At 38.0% G+C, this 20,561-nt stretch overlaps 1 protein-coding gene across 1 annotated transcript; it reads right to left on the bottom strand.

Moving 5' to 3' along the window:
- Nucleotides 1-583: 583 nt before the first annotated feature.
- lta4h (leukotriene A4 hydrolase) lies at nt 584-15,532 on the bottom strand. The gene is made up of 19 exons (XM_066668291.1): nt 15,290-15,532; nt 12,738-12,868; nt 12,109-12,229; nt 10,265-10,333; nt 9,079-9,183; nt 7,550-7,602; nt 6,278-6,350; nt 5,647-5,787; nt 4,734-4,757; nt 4,527-4,597; nt 4,140-4,251; nt 3,811-3,955; nt 3,087-3,190; nt 2,779-2,849; nt 2,211-2,265; nt 2,019-2,114; nt 1,681-1,763; nt 1,287-1,391; nt 584-974 (listed from the first exon to the last, which is right to left on the bottom strand). Exons 1-19 carry the CDS (start codon nt 15,443-15,445, stop codon nt 842-844), a joined length of 1,848 nt encoding a protein of 615 aa, XP_066524388.1. The 5' UTR covers nt 15,446-15,532; the 3' UTR covers nt 584-841.
- Nucleotides 15,533-20,561: the final 5,029 nt, after the last annotated feature.

Genomic DNA, 20,561 nt, shown 5'->3' with positions numbered 1-20,561 from the left:
CTTTGGCTCTTGTGAACTTTAATTCTTCCATTAAGCTTAAGTAGGAGAGCTGCACAGAAACTGGCTGATATCACCCTCCATGATAGTGACTGGGTCCTCATTTCAGCAGTGACCAGAATAGTCCTGGTAGATTAGCTTGCTGATAAATCCATGCCCCTTAAAATCCCCTGGAAGGCCTGACTTGTCCAATGCCAACAACCAGGCCTTTGGCTCCATCGATATTGACTGGACTTATACAGTGTCTCTCAGTGTGCGTTTAAAGATCTTCTCACTTATGGGACTCCTTATTTGGACTCCTACCAACAAAGAAGCACTCTTCCCCTCCTCAGAGCCAAGGATTTAGCTAGCTTGGAGGACATTAGTGCCCAACAGTTGAGCCTTCCAGGAACTTACTGGTGATATTCCTCCAAGTAAAAAAAAAATCATTTTAAATCATTCACTGCGATATTTCTAACTGTGATCTATAGGCTGTGGATGTCAGTAAGAATAATAAACCCACTAGATCATACCACAGTTTCACCATGTTCTTCAAGCTGTCAAGATAAATATTTGAAGAATAACACACTTCCACTGTTAAACATTGAATGAGGTGTTTATTGCTCAGCATGGGCACCTTCAGGAGAAACTTCTAAGACAAGATTGTGTCAACAGGTGATTGTGATGGTGACATCCAGAGAGGTTTTGTTTGCACCTCTTGCCCTGAGATTAACCCTTCTGATTGAACTTGCCAAGCGGAAGTCAAGCCACAAATATCTGTCTACTGGATACAAAAAGCTGATTCTGTATCTGCAGATAAGACCTTGTACACCCAGCACACTGCTGAGCTGAATAGCAAAGCTAGTTAGAAGACTGTGCTTTGGTCTACTTTCAGGTCCTTGGACAGCAGGGCTGCAGTGACTGGGTGCATGGCGTCACGATGCTCCTTGAAAGTCTTTACAGCCTCGTCATGGAACTTGGCGAAATTGTACACCTCCCTAAAAGTGAGAGCAGAGGAGGATCTTTGAGAATAATCGCACACCAAAATAAACATTTTTGCCAAATACTAAAACTAATCTGTTGCTCTTCAACACAAATTATAAAATGAACATAAATTGACAAAAAAATAAAATATCTAACACTCTTTTAGTGTAACCTTAAAAACAATGAAGGTTGTAGTGAACAGTTATTACAGCATCTACTGTCCTAATCATTTGTCATTTCAGTGTAGGGAACGCCATTATTGCATGAATCATTTAAGCACAAAATTAACACATTTTTAAACATTTCATTAAATGGTCTATGGTTACTTGAAAAGTGGGCGCGTGAACTTCATCCTGCCCTGTTCTGTGGCCATCTTCAGAGCCAGAGGAACAGCCTCCTCCCATTGGGATTTAACACAAAGCCGCAGCCACCTAAAATATCAATAACCACACACACATACACACGAGAGGTTTAAATATATTGGCTCTTATCTTAAAATGTACATGTCCTAAGAGCGCTAATCTTTTACGATAATGGAAAGTGTATGCCACATTTTCCCAAAAACACATGTTAATTTATTCATTGCTGAGAAATGTTAATTTAATTTGATGGAGATAAAGCAAAAATGTCTGCTTAAATATACATTTGATCATATACTGTTTATACTGCAAGAGACCAGAAGCTATAAAACACTTCAAACAAAATATCTGCTCAGGTTACCTGAAACGGATCTCAGAGTTTTTAACACTGTTGAAGTCATACACTTCTTGCATTCTCTTGACATGGGACTTGGGGAGGGGGTCCTGAATAGGACAGGATAAAAAGGCAAAAATTAATTCAAATGAAACAGCTGTCACCTTTATGAATGCTGAGGAAGGCTAAAGTGGTAAACCCTAGTCATGTGTTACAGGGATTTTACCATTTTATAAGCACTGTTTAATGTATTATGGTTGATATTGGGTACTGGGTAATATTGCTGTCCTCCACATGGCAGACTGAGGTTTGATTCCCCACCCGGGCAACCACACTGTACTACACCAATATAAGCCCTTCAGTACCTCCAGCAGCAGCAGAGCCAGGAACTCAATCAGCTGATGAGAAGAGAGCTGCTTTATATCAGCCTCACTGAAGCCTGACAAATCTGCATCCTTAGCCTGCCAACAAACACACACACAATCATTTTTTTTTCTCATCAGTACTGTGAAAAAACAGAATGTATGTTCTGTAGCTAAAGAGAAAGCTCAATTTACCTTGTGCCATCTCTGAGCCAGAGAAATACAGGTGTCTGCCAATATGGAGTCATACCTTAGAAAAGACAGCAGTAAGTAAACACACCCTTCTTTATTTTTCAAACAAAGAAGCTTTTAAATTACATGATGGACATACATTTAAATTAAAATTACAAAGAAGTCTCAACAACTAAGTCAAAATCAATTATTGTTATTGTTTTGTGTGTATTACAGCTTCCATGTTTTTCAAATTTCAGTCCTAGATGTTGGTTGCATCCTGATGGTTGACAGTGGCTATGTTGGTGGTCTACAGATTCTCAGACAGTTTAGAGACCCCCATAAAACACATTTGTGAAACCACTGTTTATTTACTTTTTTGCAAAACTATAAAATTATTATTTTTTTATATTTTCTTAAAATATAAAAATATTTAAAAATATTTTTAAGATCTATTTAAAAATTACAACAGTTGAAAGGACCATTTTGTTTGCACTGACATTGTAGGTTACCCCTGATTTCAGGGTTTTTTTCCCCACTGAACTCAATAATACAATAATATGTAAATGAAAATAAATACTCCAGTGCTTACTGTGGCTTGAATGGGGGCATTCCTGGAGTGTGCATCCATCCACTCCAGTCCACTTTTTTCAAGATGTCCACCTGACAGAACACAGCAAGTGAAACGGGAAGAACCAAATAAGAACATCAGCTAAATAATGCATGTATTATGTGGTTTGCTAGTTTGTGCTAAAGCTAGTTCAATTGAGGTAAATAAATCACGAACAACACATGTTAATTTGACACTAAATAACAGTAAATAATAACAGTGGATAATCAAATGGTAATATATTTAGAGAAAGACAAATGTATTCTTATACTCTTACAGTCTCTTATTACCTTGTCTTTGAAGTAGGTGAATAAGTAGTCCTTCCACTCTTCTGTGGTGACACTGCTGTAGGCAAACATTTGGATGTAGGACTTCAAAAAGCCCATAAACACCTCTGAAAAAGACAAATGAGAGCCAAAACATGTTCATAAACTCCTCCTATATTTTAAATAATATAAATACATAATGTAAACACATAATACCTTGCAATTGATTAGGAATTACTATTTAGGCAGGTTAATGATGCAAATATAGTCTCTGACAGAGTAAACATGGTAACAAAAACTGTTAATTTGTAAAATAATGTGAAAAGTTGTCCTCAGTATATGAAAGGAACACACACAGAGATACTGTAAGTGGTCTGTATGTATGCAGGTGGCACAGTGGCGCAGCAGGTAGTATCACACAGCTCCAGGGACCTGGACATTGTGGGTCCAAGTCCTGCTTCGGGTGACTGTTTGTGAGGCGTTTATCCTCTGTGAGGTGTGTTCTCCCTGTGTCCACGTTTCCTCCCACAGTCCAAAAACACACATTGGTAGGTGGACTGGCAACTAGGTGTGAGTCGCCAGTGAGTGTGTGAGTGAATGTGTGCGTGTGTGTCGCCCTGTGAAAGACTGGTGCCCCCTTCAGGGTGTGTTCCCGCCTTGCGCCCAGTGATTCTGGGTAGGCTCCAGACCCAGTGAATGAATAAATGTACGTATGCCTGTATGTGTGTGTGTGTGTGTGTATGCGTACCTGGGCCTCCAAGCAGTTCCTCCAGGTGGTAGAGAAGAGCGAATCCCTTCTCATATGGCACACAGGAGAAGGATTCATCAGGGTCAGCCTCACTAAGATTCTGCACCAGGTTAGTCACCGTGTTATTTGCCCCAAACTGATGCACCTATAAAAACAGCACAGACAGCATGAGCATGTATATGTCGTTCTGCACACTTTCAAGAAGAGCAGCCAAGGGTTTAAAAAGAATTAATATAAAAATTATTATATGAACCATTGTGGTTGTCAAGATATTGATCGCAATCTTGGAGCCAATTGTAAAGTATATATTAAATGTGTATGTGTCTTACAGCCTCCTGCAGCTCCTTCCATCCTCCTCTGGCTTTAAACTGTCTGAATTGTTCTCCTTCCAAGGCTCTGCCAATCATCCTCTCCAGATACACAGTGTGTCCTTCATTCAACCTGGAGATGGAGACAGAGAGGGAGTCTGACTTATGTTGACAACTGCTGACATTGAAATTGTTACAATGTAACTACCAATGTTAGATATTTGCTCTGGTAAAGAAATCCTCCAGTGAGTAGCATCTACAAATATCAGACTGCACAACACAATGGGTTAAACGTGAGGTCAGTTCGCTATCAAAGTCTAAGAGACTTATGGAGGACGACATGCTGAACTCTATCTAAACATCATGTGAAAAGGGGAAAGAGAAAAGAAGGAAAAAAAAAAAACAGACCAGAAATGCTCCCAGGTTTTATTGGTCACCAGGTTCCCAGTCCAGCTGTGGGAGATCTCATGAGCAATCACCTAGAGACAGAAAAACACTTGTCTGTAGAGCGCAAGAAAACAAGAACAAATCCTCCACTCAAGCACCATCATTCAAAAGGGTTTAAATCAAACGTTCTGCTCATTCATCCAACTCATTCCACTGGTCAACACTTACATTAGAGAGGGAGCGGTCTCCAGCCTAAGAATGAAAACAAATGAAAGCAGCATTAGAAATAGGGAAAAAAGAGATGCCATTTATTTTAAAATGAAAGCAAACACATGGAAAACAGGGTTAGAAACTAAGTAAAAAAATAAATAAATAAAGTTACATCATCCCTTATATTAAGGTGCCCATGACTATGCAGTTGCATGTGTATAAAGCATGCAAAAGCAGCATCAAAATCATTTCTCATGGTTTATTAATTGTTAGATATGGATTATGGCATTGCAGCTCAAGTAACATACGTGGATCAAAATGATATATGTAATTACACATGTGGATATTAATGTATGCATCGTTTTTTTAATCTCTAATGTAAATTTGTGTGAACTACTTTGCCTTTCCTGATAGCAACAGTGAATAACTGCCTACATTATGGAAGTAACTGCATCTGCAAAGAAAATGCCAACTTTCCTAATTTTCACTTAGCTGTAGTAGTATATTTGCATGTGACATGTGCCTCTGAACAATAACATAATTAGATTTTAGATTGTACTTAGACAGAGACAAATATTACATATATTTATGTAGGTACTGTTTAATTATAGATTGGATCCAGGCTGATGTGTTGTTGGATCATTGTGTAATTTTGCCCAAACTGTCATTTCATTAATAACCCAGAGAACTATGTTAACACCTTTAAAGTCAAAACTTATTTCTGTAAAAGGAAAGATAAGACCAGTAATTACTTTGTTGTTTTATGAAAACTTCACATAACCACAAACATCAAGGCAGTCAGCGTGGTGATTCCTTCATGGTTTACATTTGTGAAAATGAGACATGGGTCTTCATGTGTTTGCAGGAGTGTGGAAATATGTCTGGATCATTAAAAGCAAATGTGCGGTAGAAAGAGATTTTGGTCACTGACCAGAAGAGTGGGAGTTGCAAAGGTGAGGCAAGGGTTTTCCATTCCACCGTAGGGGAAAGATGGAGGCAGCACCAGCACATCATACTGCCCCCACACATACGGTCCTGCCAGACTCTCAGCAGTCTTCAACATTGTCTCTGTCTGAAAAGAGAGACACAGATAGAATTGAATTTCTGGGCAAATACTCCACTGTTGTTGACATGGGTTTTGTAATTAAACTGATCAGATGTAAACACTACCATTAAGACTAGTTTGATGAGAAATATTTATAGAGAAATTTAGCACTTTTATTTACAGCTTTAGTGATCAGAACCAGACTTCCAAAGAATTTAGCACCTCTTAATACTCCTATTACCACAACTTCAACATTATAAAATTTATATGCGGATATTTATTTGGGTACATTTGAACATTTTGCTGTCTTTAAATGCAGTTTCAGACTATAATTCATAACAGATGGGTTACATGCATAAGACAGGCCAAAGACTGATCACTGATTGACTTTATATTGCAAGTTTGCATTGCCAAGTCAGATGTGATAATTATCTGTAAACATGTATGGTATTATACACACTGGACTGGACCTGATTACCCTTGACTGCCGTAACACATGAAAAACAATCTCACTTACCTCAGAGAACTCAAATGCAGCCTGGTCCACAAACTCCTTCTCTGACCACACCCTGGACCGAGGCCCAATCTCCCTGAACAACACAGAGAACAATATTTCACCAATGACACCAACAGCAGAAAGGTATTCATTCATGTACAGAGAGACATACACAACCATTGAAAAGCTTGGAATTTTTTGCAAAATTAATGACAGTTGTAATATTCAATACTGCATTAGACTAAAGTATGTATTTTTATGTTTAAGAAGTATTTTTGAAACCTATAGCTCTTGTTTTTGCAGGGTGAATAAAAATATTTCAGGCTGAAATGGCCTTAACGTGGCCATACTGGCTTTCGTTCATTCATTGTCTCTAGTCGCTCATGCAGTTCATGTAGTCGTGGTGAGTCAGAAGCCTACCTGGAATCACTGAGCGCAGGGTGGAAGCACACCCACAGGACACCTATGGACACTTTTTGTTTTGAGTAGCCAATCCACCTACCAACGTGTGTTTTGGGACAGTGAGGGGAAGCCCACGCAGGCATGGGAAGAGTATACCAGGCACCTGACACACAGTTATCCAGAGCAGGACTTGAACCGAAAAACCCCAGGATCCTGGGTATATAGATACACACACACGATTTGGAGCCAGCCCTTCACAGGACAACACAAACACACACACACACACACACTTTTGAGTTGCCAATACACCTACCAACTTATGTTTTTGGACCGTGGAAAAAAAACGTTTCGAAATGACTGCTGGAAATCTCTGTAATTGAAGGTGGTAATTGCAGGTCTTAAACTATTTTTTCAGTTTTAACTAGTGCCCAACAATTTAAAAAATGAATTTCTGCTATCACATAAACAGGATATTAAATAAAATTGCTAGAATGAAGAAGGTTTTTTTTACTACGATTACTACTATTATTATTGTTGTTATTATTAACCAAGTTGATTGTGAATAGCATTTAGCCAATCAGGAAAGAGCAGACCAAAATCATGTGGTTCTGGGTATCTTGTTTTTAGTTTATATCCATAACAACAGAAGAACACCCATGCAGCAACAGAGCCAGGCGACTGATGATGCAGAGACACAACCTATGGGCCCTCAGCACATTACCATAAAGGTGACATAAAGGTAACAATAATATATCAGAATAATTAGAAATTATTAGTGGTATTTGTACATGATAAAGTGTTCATGTCTAAAATAAATTTTGCCAAAACACAAAGCAAAATGTGTGGATGGAATAATAAAGAATAAAAAAAGGATGGAAGAAAGAAAACTACCTGCTCTCTAGAGCTCCCACCACAAGTGCAATCAGGTAAGAGGGCATGGGCACCTGAAGAAATCAAATACAGATGCACACAAATAACTTTAAACAATCCCTTAGTCATGTGTGAACGTGACTGGAATCAACACAGGAAAAAAAAAAACTGGTAACATTGAGCTGAACCACATAGGCAGAAGTTTCCCACTCTGATAGTCATCTGCAGAAACCCTCATATGGTGAAGTGGGTAGTTTTTATGTGATCAGACTTTCAGAGATAGGTATGTATGCATCAGCAAAACTAAAAACTTCAAAATCCAGACAGAAAAACATATCACTAAAAAACTGTCATTTTCAGCTTAATGCAATATTGTGCATTTAATTTAAACTCTATATTTAAAATGTACTAAACACTAAGACAATGTTTCAAATGTTGAAACAGAGAAATAGGTTTTTAATTATATAACTTATTATTTAATTAATTACATATTTTAAATATATGCCAGAAACATGCTTTAAAACGTTGGCACAGCAACAAAAAACTGGTAAAACTGTAATGATTTATTTTTTCATTCCAGAGTCTGCTGCAGGCTTCAATTTCTAAATGTATTTATATTTACGCTATAGAATTTCATTTGTCACAGAAAATAATGGAAATATTTTGTGTGTTTTATCTTTTCAAGAGAATTAACAAATTACAGATTTCAGTTTTTACTGCATTTTTTTTAAAATATCCCAACCTCTCTAGAAATGGGGTTTGTAGAATCTTTGGGAAAACAATGCAGGTTATATTTGGTTATATAAGGTCTTATTTTATTGACAGGAAATTAGTTTGCACATATGACAGACAGAATAAAAAACGAAATGTTCACTGCAGAGGTTTACAACCACCAGGCCACAACAAATGCAAATTACAACATGAAGTACATGATGTACTTGGGTTAAGAGAATCACTGAACAGCACTTTACATAACTATAATTAGGTAGTATTACTAAAGTTTATATTTCATAAAACCTAATTAATCCATGTAAGACAATGGATTTTTATGCATTTATTAATAACTCAGTTCTGTGTTTCACTGGATTAAAATGAAAACAGAACCCTGAACTTGTCAAAATAACTCTAATGATGCTGTTGTCATTTCCTTCTACACATTTCTTTGAATATGTGTTTTTATGGCGTTATTTTAAAGTTGTGGGCATATGTTTTGTTGCTCTCATGTTAAATAAATATGTTTGCTCAGATTTGTGCTCTGGGCTCATAAGCCATTCTGTGCTTGCACTACGATATTCAGTGCAATATCACTGCCATAAATCCTCAGACAGTCAGAAAGATATGTGATTTTGAACAATGAAATTACTACTAGCCTATTTTCTCCCCATTTTCATTGGTTTGGAAGACCACAGTGAACACACACACAATCTGTCCCAGCTTCTGTACCCACACCTGCCTGCCCTTGATTTAGTGTATTTGAAGAAAGAAAGAAACGTAGAGAAATACAGAATGAGTGAGGGAGAGAGAGAGAGAGAGAGAGATCGAGATCTAACCGGCTGTCTGAAGCGGTAGATAACTCTGCTGCTGTCAGTAGGGTCGGGTTCTTGTCCATCACGCACTGCACTCATCAGAGCTATCAGTTCTTTAGGGACAGAAACCTATCACATACAAATAAAACATGTCACATTCAACCTCATGTACAACATACTGACACAACTATTAACAGGGTGCGTCTAAGCTTAGGGGCCTGATTTTTATGAAAGAGCTGTAAGACATATAGTAAAACAACAGCAGAAACCATGGGGAATGGTGGTGAATAATTTGTCGAGTGCATCCTAATGTGTTCACTCAAGAGAAAGACTGCAAAACTCCTGCATAAATAATGTTTATTGTTTATAAAGTAGAGAACAGGGATGAAAGAATGCAATGGAAACACATGAGAGCTGGGGAGTTTTCCCCCTTTCCACAGCACAGAACGTAATATTGAAAGATGTCCTTGCTCACTTGGTATAAATGTCCCATTGCATTAAAAATCATCCATCCATACATCCATTATCTGTAACCGCTTATCCAATTTAGGATCGCAGGGGGTCCAGAGCCTACCTGGAATCATCGGGCGCAAGGCGGGAATACACCCTGGAGGGGACGTCAGTCCTTCACAGGGCAACACAGACACACACACATTCACTCACACCTACGGACACTTTCGAGTCGCCAATCCACCTGCAACGTGTGTTTTTGGACTGTGGGAGGAAACCGGAGCACCCGGAGGAAACCCACGCGGACACGGGGAGAACACACCAACTCCTCACAGACAATCACCCGCAGCGGGAATCGAACCCACAACCTCCAGGCCCCTGGAGCTGTGTGACTGCGACACTACCTGCTGCGCCACCGTGCCGCCCCATTAAAAATCACATACATTTTATTTGTTCAGACATGGGGTTAAGAAGAAGATGAAACAAACACAAACACACAAACAGAACAGGGGGCTGCCAACCACCTTGGTGCCCAGGGAACAGTTTGGGAGTAAGGTGTCTTGCTCAAGGGCATTTCAGCCATTAATTAATTTTCTCTTGGAACTGAGCCGTGAGCCTCCGGCCTCAGACTCGCTTCTCTAACCTCAAGGCCATGGCTGCCTTGAATAGGGCATGAAAGTTGACTCATCTGCTATGTAGTAATTTTTTGTCAGAAACAAAGTAAGAGCTGCTCATTAGCTGCAGGGTGTGGATGTGGTACCTGAGCATAGTAGCTGTGTTTCACTGATGGTGTGTCCTGGCAGGGCAGCATGGTTCTGCAATGAGTAGCCTGTTTTTTAAAAAAGCGTAGGAGGAGAAACATGATTTTCTGCAGAAATTTCAAAACATAAATAAAACACTAGTACTGTGAAATAAGACATGTATGGAAATGTCCTGGACAAAAATAAAAGTGACCAAGTTAAGGACCGCCTTGTATATTTGTTTTCATATTTTTGGAATATGGACCAAATACCTGCAAAAACACTCATTTCGACACTGGTCAAGATACTCACAGCTCACCGTAGTGACTGTGACTGGTTAGATGGTTATTTTACAAATTGCTGAATCCTACAGTATAAGTGTAGCAAGGGCTAATATTTTGCTCATGATTAACAAAAGAAAATACCGGAATTTAGCACACAACGTGAACAAAATGCAATCTGACTCAATCTGAAAGAAAACAAAATACAGCAAATGCATTTGTAGTACAGTAGAGATGTATTTGATTACAAGCTCAGCTTACTCTGGTTATCTGATAAGTGTAACAGCAGTACCCTAGTTTCACATTTAGTAAAACACCCACACAAACAAGATCCTGCACAGGATCATAGTACCCCTGAAAGTGATAAATCTGATAAAACTGATAATGCAATAGAGATAAAGATAAACACACTCTGGAAGGGCTCCAGAGTTTCGTGCATAAAGGCTGATAACACATACTATTCAGCTGCAGCAGGCAAAAGAGAACCACAATAACATTTCCAGAGCGTCCTTGCTTCAGCAAGACCAGTTCTGTTGAGCTGTGGTTTCGGATGTTTCTTAAAAACATTTAAAGCTCGTATTTCCCCTTCTGAAATCTGACTGGCTGGTTAAATTCAACAAAGCTGTTGATCAAAAGCATGCAATTGCACATTTGCAATTCCATTCTGTTCAAGATACAATCTCTGATGGTTATGTTGCATGCAAACTGTTATATAAACTGTTTTATATATATATATATATATATATATATATATATATATACACACACAAATATATAGAAGTGGTCAGTAATCAGATATATTTACATTGGAATGAGTAAAATGGACTTGTGTATTCAAATTTAATTAAATTAGCACATGAAACAATATACTTCCATTTTTGCCATTCATATTTTATTATTAAATTTAATGTTACATTTCATTCAGTTTTATTGGTGTGCTGCTTAATATTAAGTTTTAGCAATTCATTATAGACTAAAAATCAGCAATTAACAAATTAATAAATAAAATAAAAAAATGAAAGAGGAGAAAAAAAATGTAGAACTGAAACAGGGATGAACAAAGTGTGGAAAACACCTAATTGCTGATTTTCTGACCAGTAAAGCAATTGTGACTGAAACTGTGAATATTCTTTATAAAGGAATGTCCAAAGGAATGTGAGGACAAGGCTTCAGTTTTAAACGCTTTATTTATTATAGCTCCTGTCATGTGCACAGTAGGGTGTTTAGTTACCCCTGACAAGTCAAACTCTGTTAGATGCCCGTTTAAAACTTGTTAAGACATTGTTCTTGATAATGCGGGCTAGAATTAAAATCGCAGCTCTTGTGACTGCAGTTTTTGATATAAACATAATTCTAAACAGAACCATAATCAGTACTTAATAAGAATGAGGGTGATTTTTATTTGCCAAGTCCACATAAAAGGAATCTGTAAATAGTTTTCAGGCCTCTACATTTGCACTTCTACACAAATTGTTTTTGAAAAGATACTTTCACTTTTACTTGAGTCTTGTTTTACTGATATAGCAGATTCCAGAGGAGGGTGTAGTAGCCTCCATCAGTGCTCAAGCACAGTATTTACATACCTGGCACTGGCTGAAAAGATAGGGGTGTTGTTTCCCAGCTGTCTGTGCAGGAGAAAGCCACTGCAGGGCGGAGGCGCTCGGAGATGTCTCATACTCGATCTCCACGATGACATGCTGACCTCTAAACACACACAGATATATGCAGACATTCTGGTCATATATGCAGACATATGCACATACACACACAAATATGCAGATACATACAGACATTCTGGTCAAGTGACATGCTTATATAATTTTCTGTTAAATATATTATAATATCTACTAGAATAAAATACATTATGGTGAAGTGGTGCCCATTTTTATAGATGAATGTAAACCATAATGCACCATAAATCACATCAACAGACCTGAACAACCTTAATAAAACCTGGAAGTGTTTAGTGTTGGTTGAGGAAAGCATTGCGATTGTATTTAAGGAAAAATATTTTGTGTTTATTCTAGTATTTTAGCAGCATGCTACTTGTAGTTAAAAAAGCAACACCTTGACTGATAAGTTATGTATGAGGTACGTATAAAACTGTGTAATCTAATTTGTTAATGAACCACTCCTGTAAAAGTCAAGGACAACCTAAGACTACAGAATCAACCGACAGATTCTATTAATTACGTGAGAGGTGCAGTAATACCGTGAAAGTTCAAAGGGCAGCGTGATCTCCAGAGGGCTGCCTTTATAACCATGCTGAGCTCCTACTTCAAATTTTGCAGCCTGCCCATTGGCTGACACCTTGAAGATCTTCAGGTCCTTTGTATCAAGAGTCTAAAGGCAAGAGACAAGTGTGTGGGTTAATGCGGTGAAACAAAATCATGTAACACCTGATATCTTGCCCTGATGTCATTTCACTTCAGCAAATTTGGACTTCGGAGCTCGACAAAGCACACAGAAAATGCACCACGAGGACGGCCTGTTCCTTAAAACAATGTAAAAGAAGGAAATTAAATTTCAACCTTCTGAAGTCTTGGCTATCTCTAATATGTTCTGCTTCTGACAGTAACAAAAGCTAAGGCTGTACATTAATTTTCCAAACATACACACTAGTTTTAATTAACAAATACTGTAAATTTAAGAACTGATCAGCAGAACTAGACACTAGCGCAGCTGCATAAAAGCCTAATTTTAGCACGCCCCATGTATATATATATATATATATAGTTGGATATAGGGGTATGGAACTGCATATTCTGGATTGATGAAACACCACTTCTAAGAAGAGGTGTGTTGATGATTATCCATGTGGGTTGGGAGTGGGAGATCAGAACTAACTCCCTATTAAAACCCTTAATTAAAGAAGAAATGTTGGATGAACAAGTGCATACCTTGCTGTATTTAAGTAGTGTATTAATAAATAACTACATCATGATCACATTTGCCCTCTCTGCCAGTACTTCACAATAAACTGCACCACTATCATTTCAGATTAAGTCAAAGTCAATGTGAAGTAACTCCAGGCAAAAATGTAGATTAGGTTTTATGAGCCAGCACTTGAAACCAAAGTCCATGACGGACTGCACAAAGCTTCAGACGTTTTTGTTTTTTTTTTCCGTCACAGGAAAAATTATGACAAACACCAAAAGCACAACATCTCATGACCGGCAGATAATATATGAGGTATTATTACACTGAGTAGCAAGGACATAATGATATGAGTTTATGTGACAAAATATGAATTTGTAAGACAGGAATTTGACACTTAACATTTACATTAAACAAGGCAAGTGAGCTCTTTCATGTCTTTATTGGAACACTTAATAAACTGTTTATTCAGTTTTAATTCTATGAGTCACTGACAGCTTCAGTAACCTAACATTCATCCACAGCCTACCACAGAGCAACCACTTGTTGAATTACAGCAAAAGAGAGTAAACGAGGAAATTACATTGGGACAAAACAGACTTTTTGGGAGCTAATATGTGAGTCTGTAAGATCTGTTTTATTACTAAATAATGTTTATGTTACAGACTGAAATGGACAAACACTCCCTGTAAAATACTGCATTAGTTCTCAAACTATGTCTACAGTAAGCTGTTTGAGAATAGGTTGACTACGTATTAAAGCTGATACTGAAGTCTGTATAAATTGAAAAAAACATTAAAAAAAAATAATTATTTAATTTAAATTCTACTATAAAGAACTTGTCCCAAGAAGATAAATGTTTTACCTCGCATGTATGTGTCATACTTGTGTATATTGGTGGTGGTGGGGGGGGGGCATATTTCAGGCACAAAATTAACCGTCAATGGACTGATTCATTCTGCCAGGTTTTTTACAAATGTCACAAATCTTGTGGAGCTGCATTGTTTATACTGCAGGCGAGCAGCGGAGGGTTACGAGGGCAAGGACTATTTGCATAGATCCACATATATAACGTGTAGATGTAGATATACATCTAATTAAGCCACTTTAGGGGACATTTTTCTTGGAACTAACTTCTAAATATTTAATTTAAATGAACAGACAAAAGTTTTGGGGAGTTAAAATGTGTACTTTAGATGAGAACGTGAGAAAGTGTCTCAAAATAAAATATGACTGTGTATATTTACACCATGTTTTACATCAGTTTACTGTAAATGAAGGAAACCATAGTGTAGTGAAACACCAGTATTTATAATAGGATTTAATAATGGTGGTTAATAGGGGTTATTGTAAAGTTAACAATAAATAAAAGGCTTAAATAACGACAACATATGTACCAGTACAGTGTGTGGTAGCACTAGCAGTTTTGGAGAGATTACGGTACGTTTTACAGTGTTACACTACACGTTTATACAGTTTGTATAATATTACACACAGAGAGAGAGAGAGAGAGAAAACTGGTTATTTACACACCCTAAATACTGTACTGCATGAGATAAGAAGCCGGTTAGCTGAAAATAAATCACACTCTCTGGTAGGGGTCATAATAATACTGGCTGGTATGACTTTTAATAATTCAAGCACAGAAAATGCTGGAATAAGAAGAGAGCTATCCGCGCTAATTTTACGGTCTCCTCTCATGGTCAGTAAAAATAATGGAAAGAATATAGTCGTAACAGATTTCACAGCTCGTGGTATATTACACAGAGTCAATTAGCTGGTTAAACGCATTTACATAAATACACAAACACAACTGTACACCTTTAGTTGTTCCGAAACCGACTAGCTAACATCAATGGAGAACCGCACAAACCAAGCTCTCCTCACCAGAACGGAGAACTTGTCCTCCAGCACTTCCACAGTGAGCTCGGTCTTTCCTTTCAGAGCCCGAGCCTCGAAGTCCACCCGAAGACTGAGGTTAATGTGCCGAGTGAGACACTTGGAGAAAGAGGAGAAAGAGCAGGGGTCCGACACTGGAGCCATGGTCCTCACTTTGAGCTACAGACTACAGTTCACACTCACAGCACCGCTGCCTCTGATGCTGCATTTTAACCCAGTCACTGCTCCATATGACAGAACCGGGGCGCAATGCATCATGGGATCTGTAGTCGCGTTTTGTATTCTTGTGTCTCCTTCTTCTCCTCCGTCGTCGCCTGGAGCGCTGACTGTGTGCTGCCTCCTTCTGTTAAAGATTTAAATCACTGCACCTGACCAAGGGAACACTTCTCACACCTCACACACACCCTACAGTGAAAACCAAGATGCTACTTCGTTAAACTGTCGGTGTGTTTGTTTGTTTGTTTGTTTGTTTGTTTTAAATATGCTTCATTATATCACATCATAACAAAATAAGCAGTCAATGTCACGGCTGAACATGATTTATTCAACTTTTCTTCTGTGTCACAGGAATTTTAGTGCAAAAATATGACGCTATAATGTTTCAGACACACAACGGTACGCTCGATGGCAGCGAACATAGATCAGTTCTAAACAAATACACAAGATACCAGGAACATATTTTTATAGGAGGTTTGTTCTAATAAAACTGCCATTTGTGAAAATAGTTTTTTACTTATAAAAATTAAATTATAGATAAGAGTTAAAAGTTTACTAGACTTAGCGTTTCAGGTGGGGGCCAGTGTTAGTGCAGCTGATTTCGATTTAGCTTTAGTCTTAGATTTTTGACAAAAATGTGTATTAGTTTTAGTCACATAAATATTGATAGATTTAGTTTCTTTTAATCAATTAAATTCATTCATCCAAGTCAGGGTCACGGTGGGTCCAGAGCCTACCTGGAATCATTGGGCGCAAGGCGGGAATACACCCTGGAGGGGGCGCCAGTCCTTCACAGGGCAACACAGACACACACATTCAGACACTTTTAAGTCATCAATCCACCTACCAACGTGTGTTTTTGGACTGTGGGAGGAAACCGGAGCACCTGGAGGAAACCCACGCAGACACGGGGAGAACACACCAACTCCTCACAGACAGTCACCCGGAGCGGGAATCGAACCCACAACCTACAGGCCCCTGGAGCTGTGTGACTGCGACACTACCTGCGCCACCGTGCCGCCCTTCAATTAAATTTATATTTTTTAAATATTTAGCCTATGTTTACTCATGTCTTTTGAAGTATCTATTTTAGAGGCATTATTTCCTATTAGTTTTCATAAAGAATAGCTTAAAATTAATGTTACATAAAAAAAAAACATGTTAAACCAAGGCTGAGTCAACTCCAATAATTGCAATCCTATACAAGCAACACCCAGATGCTCAAAGATTTTCATTTTTGGGAATTGTTCCTCTCCTCCATTTTCACAGTTTTTATTATTTTCAGGATAGACATAAAGAGTCAACTCAAGCCATTTCTAGACCAAAATCTCCTCCCATTCTTCCCTATGATCATGTGTCGTAGTGGCAGATACTGCAGTGCCTTCTTTTTGCAGTGTGTAAAATGATTCCAGGGCAATGGGAACTGAAGTATGTCTTGTCACCCTGAAAATATACCAGACAGAGCATTGTCCTGTTTTTAATTCCTTGAGATTTTCTGTTTTTAAATCATAAATTGGATAATGAGTCCATTTATCAGTATTTAACATTATCAGATGTGAAAAAACACATCAACAAACATTGAAATATATTTTTTGTCATTGTTCTCGTCCTCAAGTGATTCTTTTTATTTAATTCTGCTCTTGCTTTTTTTTTTTTTTTTTTGGAAAAATAGGTCAAAAATTAATATTTAATTATAGATTTCATTAACAAAATTAACCCTGCCTAGGTCTCCATGGCCTAAATATCAGAGAAGCGGACTTGGAACCAAAAGGTTCCTGACACAACTCCTTGGATTTGTAGGACTAAATGAGGATGGGAGAGAAGGAACTATGTTTTCTCCTCCCTCAAACCCATGGGTGAAGTGCAAGGCAGCCCACTGCTCTAGGTGTGTGTGCTCACTGCCACAAATCAATTCATTTCAGAGACTCAGTTTCCTGAAGGTGGTTAAAGTAATAATGTTTTTTTTTCATCCTCTTCTTAAAGACACCAGTCTTAATAAAAATGACAAATAAACATTAGACATAATGTCTCCATCTAGTGTTGGAGAAAATGAGTCACACCAGAAAAGAAAGCCTCTGCAGACCTTCTCCAGAGCAGAGGATACGTGAACAAAACTATTGTCACTGTCCAAAGGAACACATGCATCTCCAAAACCTCTTAACTTTCAATGGAAGACAATGTAAACAATTATTTTGGAGCACTTATATTTGATGCTTGATTTGAAACTTCACACAAGTGTGAAGGACAGCTGCTGTGTTCATGACGTGGTAAACTAAATATTGATAACAATGTAAATAGATGCTTTTCTAGTTTAGACAGTGACACTTTTTTATTCACTGAATCGGACAGGATCAGGATGGTTTACTCACTCACAGGTAGTACTGCAGTCACACAGCTCCAGGGACCTGGAGATTGTGGGTTTGATTCCTGCTCCGGGTGACTGTCTGTGAGGAGTGTGGTGTGTTCTCCCCGTGTCCGCGTAGGTTTCCTCCGGTGGCTCCGGTTTCCTCCCACAGTCCAAAAACACACGTTGGTAGGTGGATTGGCGACTCAAACGTGTCCTTAGGTGTGAGTGAATGTGTGTCTGTGTTGCCCTGTGAAGGACTGGCGCCCCCTCCAGGGTGTGTTCCCGCCAGGATTCCAGGTAGGCTCTGGACCCACCGCGACCCTGAATTGGATAAGCGGTTACAGATAATGAATGAATGAATGAATGAACATTTTTGCTCAGGTTTCACTGGTGAAATATTAGTTGAAAAGGAAGAACTAAAAATGTAATTTAATTACTTTATTAAGTTATTAAAAAGTTATTTAATTGCTTATTTGTAATGTTAGAAATTTTAAATTAATCTTAGTTGTTATTTCTTCATCTTCTTCATGTATTAATAATATTAACAATGATAATAGTATTACTACTACTACTACTACTACTACTACTACTACTAATAATAATAATAATAATAATAATAATAATAATTATTATTATTATTATTATTATTGTTGTTGTTGTTGTTGTTATAAGCATATTGTTAATTGTAAGCTGTAGCAAGATTAAGAATTTCTTAAATATCACTATGTTTTATTAGTGCTTGTTTACTTATTAAATAATCTTTATTGACATTAAACATATATAAACAATCTTAAATAATATAAGGAATTGTTACATTGTGGTAAATGTGCTTATTTATTTATTTGTTAAGACGCATAAACAAAGAAATTTACTTTTCAGGTACGAGTGCATAATTACATCGGTGCAATTCACTGTTGTTTATCAAATATAACTGGCCTAGTTCTGTTCTGTATAATACCAAAATGAGGATGTGACAAAGTCACAAAACTTTGAGTCTACTGCCCTGCTGGAGTTTCCTTATAATTTATAAACACTATAAACACATTTATAGAGTGTATTTTACCACCGGATATTACAGATTAATTGTCAGTATACAGCTCTTCAGCTCCTCTTTTCTATTCTAGTGGGGTGTTTAGCTGTAGTTTTCTCCTCCTCTAGATGTCGCAGTGTGAGTGAAGGTGGATTGTTCACAAACCCTGGGCTGTTTAATTACTATCATCTGTCCAGCTTTCCCAAGCACTTTGCCAGTGGGTGGAGACCCTGATTGCCACCACACACACACACTGTCTGTATGTCTGTCTGTCTGTCTGTCAGTGTTAAATACATCAGATGCAAACATACAATGATAGATAAGGAGAGAGAGAGAGAGGAATCAGCTGCATATGTGTCCGTATTTGTGTGTGTGTGTGTGTGTGTGTGTGTGTGTGTGTGTGTGATACAGTTTCCTGTCAGTGAGAGGATTTCCCTCCAGGAAATTGGAAGATGGTTCCACTCCCCTGTGGAGCCCCCATTTCTCACTGTGACAGACATCAAACAGACACAGACACACACACACACACACACACACACACACACACACACACACACACACACACGCACTCACTCTCTCACACGCACACCATTCATAATGCATTAGAATTAGGTAAATTGCAATAATTTCACCCAATTGAATTATACTCATTTAACTGAAACAGAAAGAAACAGAGAAAGTAAACCCATGAACAAAGGAGGAACACTAAAGAGTGTAAAAAAAAAAAAAAAATTACAGAGAGAGAGAGAGAGAGAGAGAGAGATGAGGAAGAATATGATGGACAGAGAAGAAGGAGAGACAAAGACATAAGAGAGAAATAAGATGAATTCCAGTTATAAAACTAAGCTCCTGTAATTACTAATATATTTGGACAGATGGCCTATATATACATTACTTCTGAAAATAGATTTCTCTAGATATAAGCTAATTCACTTACATATATGGAAAGTCCAGGTACATTCGGTTCAAATACATAAGATTTATTAAAAGTTCCAAGTAAGTGGAACTCCTAACAGCACAAGGCCTGCTACATGACAATATCACCCTCAGTTAAACAGTACTTCATGATTCCATCAATGACAGAGAGGAGAGAATCATCCTCCTTTCTTGCTTCAAATCTGAAACAATCCAAAGGTGTTTGTGTTTATCCTGCAGCTGAGTCTGAAAAGATGTGCAACACTCTATAAGCTGTAACTCTAAAAATTCTACAAGAACAATGAACTACCCATCCCAGAGACCAGACCTCAGTATCACTGAATGTCATTTTTCTTTTATGTACAGTTTGGCAATATTCTTAGAGGGATACAGCACACATACACACACACACACGCGCACGTTTGTTTCCATGTTTTGCAGGGACCTTTCATTACACTATATTACACTGACTTAAACTGATTTCATGAACCTTAACTATAACTACTACTAGTCTAACCCATAACCCATAACCTGCTATTTTGCCTTAATATGTCTTCACCGTATAATTGTATGATTTACGTTGTAGTAACCACAAGATTGTCCCACAAGGAAGACACGTCCCTGCAGAGTGAGTGTAAACAGATTTTGGTCTTCACATCGTGAAACCTGGGAAACACACACACACACACACACACACACACACACACATACGTGTGTGGAGGAAGGAACACGAGCTCCTCCCAGTGGTCCTG

Source organism: Hoplias malabaricus, chromosome 4 (genome assembly GCF_029633855.1).
Source record: "Hoplias malabaricus isolate fHopMal1 chromosome 4, fHopMal1.hap1, whole genome shotgun sequence".
Taxonomy (NCBI): domain Eukaryota; kingdom Metazoa; phylum Chordata; class Actinopteri; order Characiformes; family Erythrinidae; genus Hoplias; species Hoplias malabaricus.
Note: the sequence above shows the minus strand (reverse complement) of the source record. Positions and strands in the feature narration are given on the sequence as shown.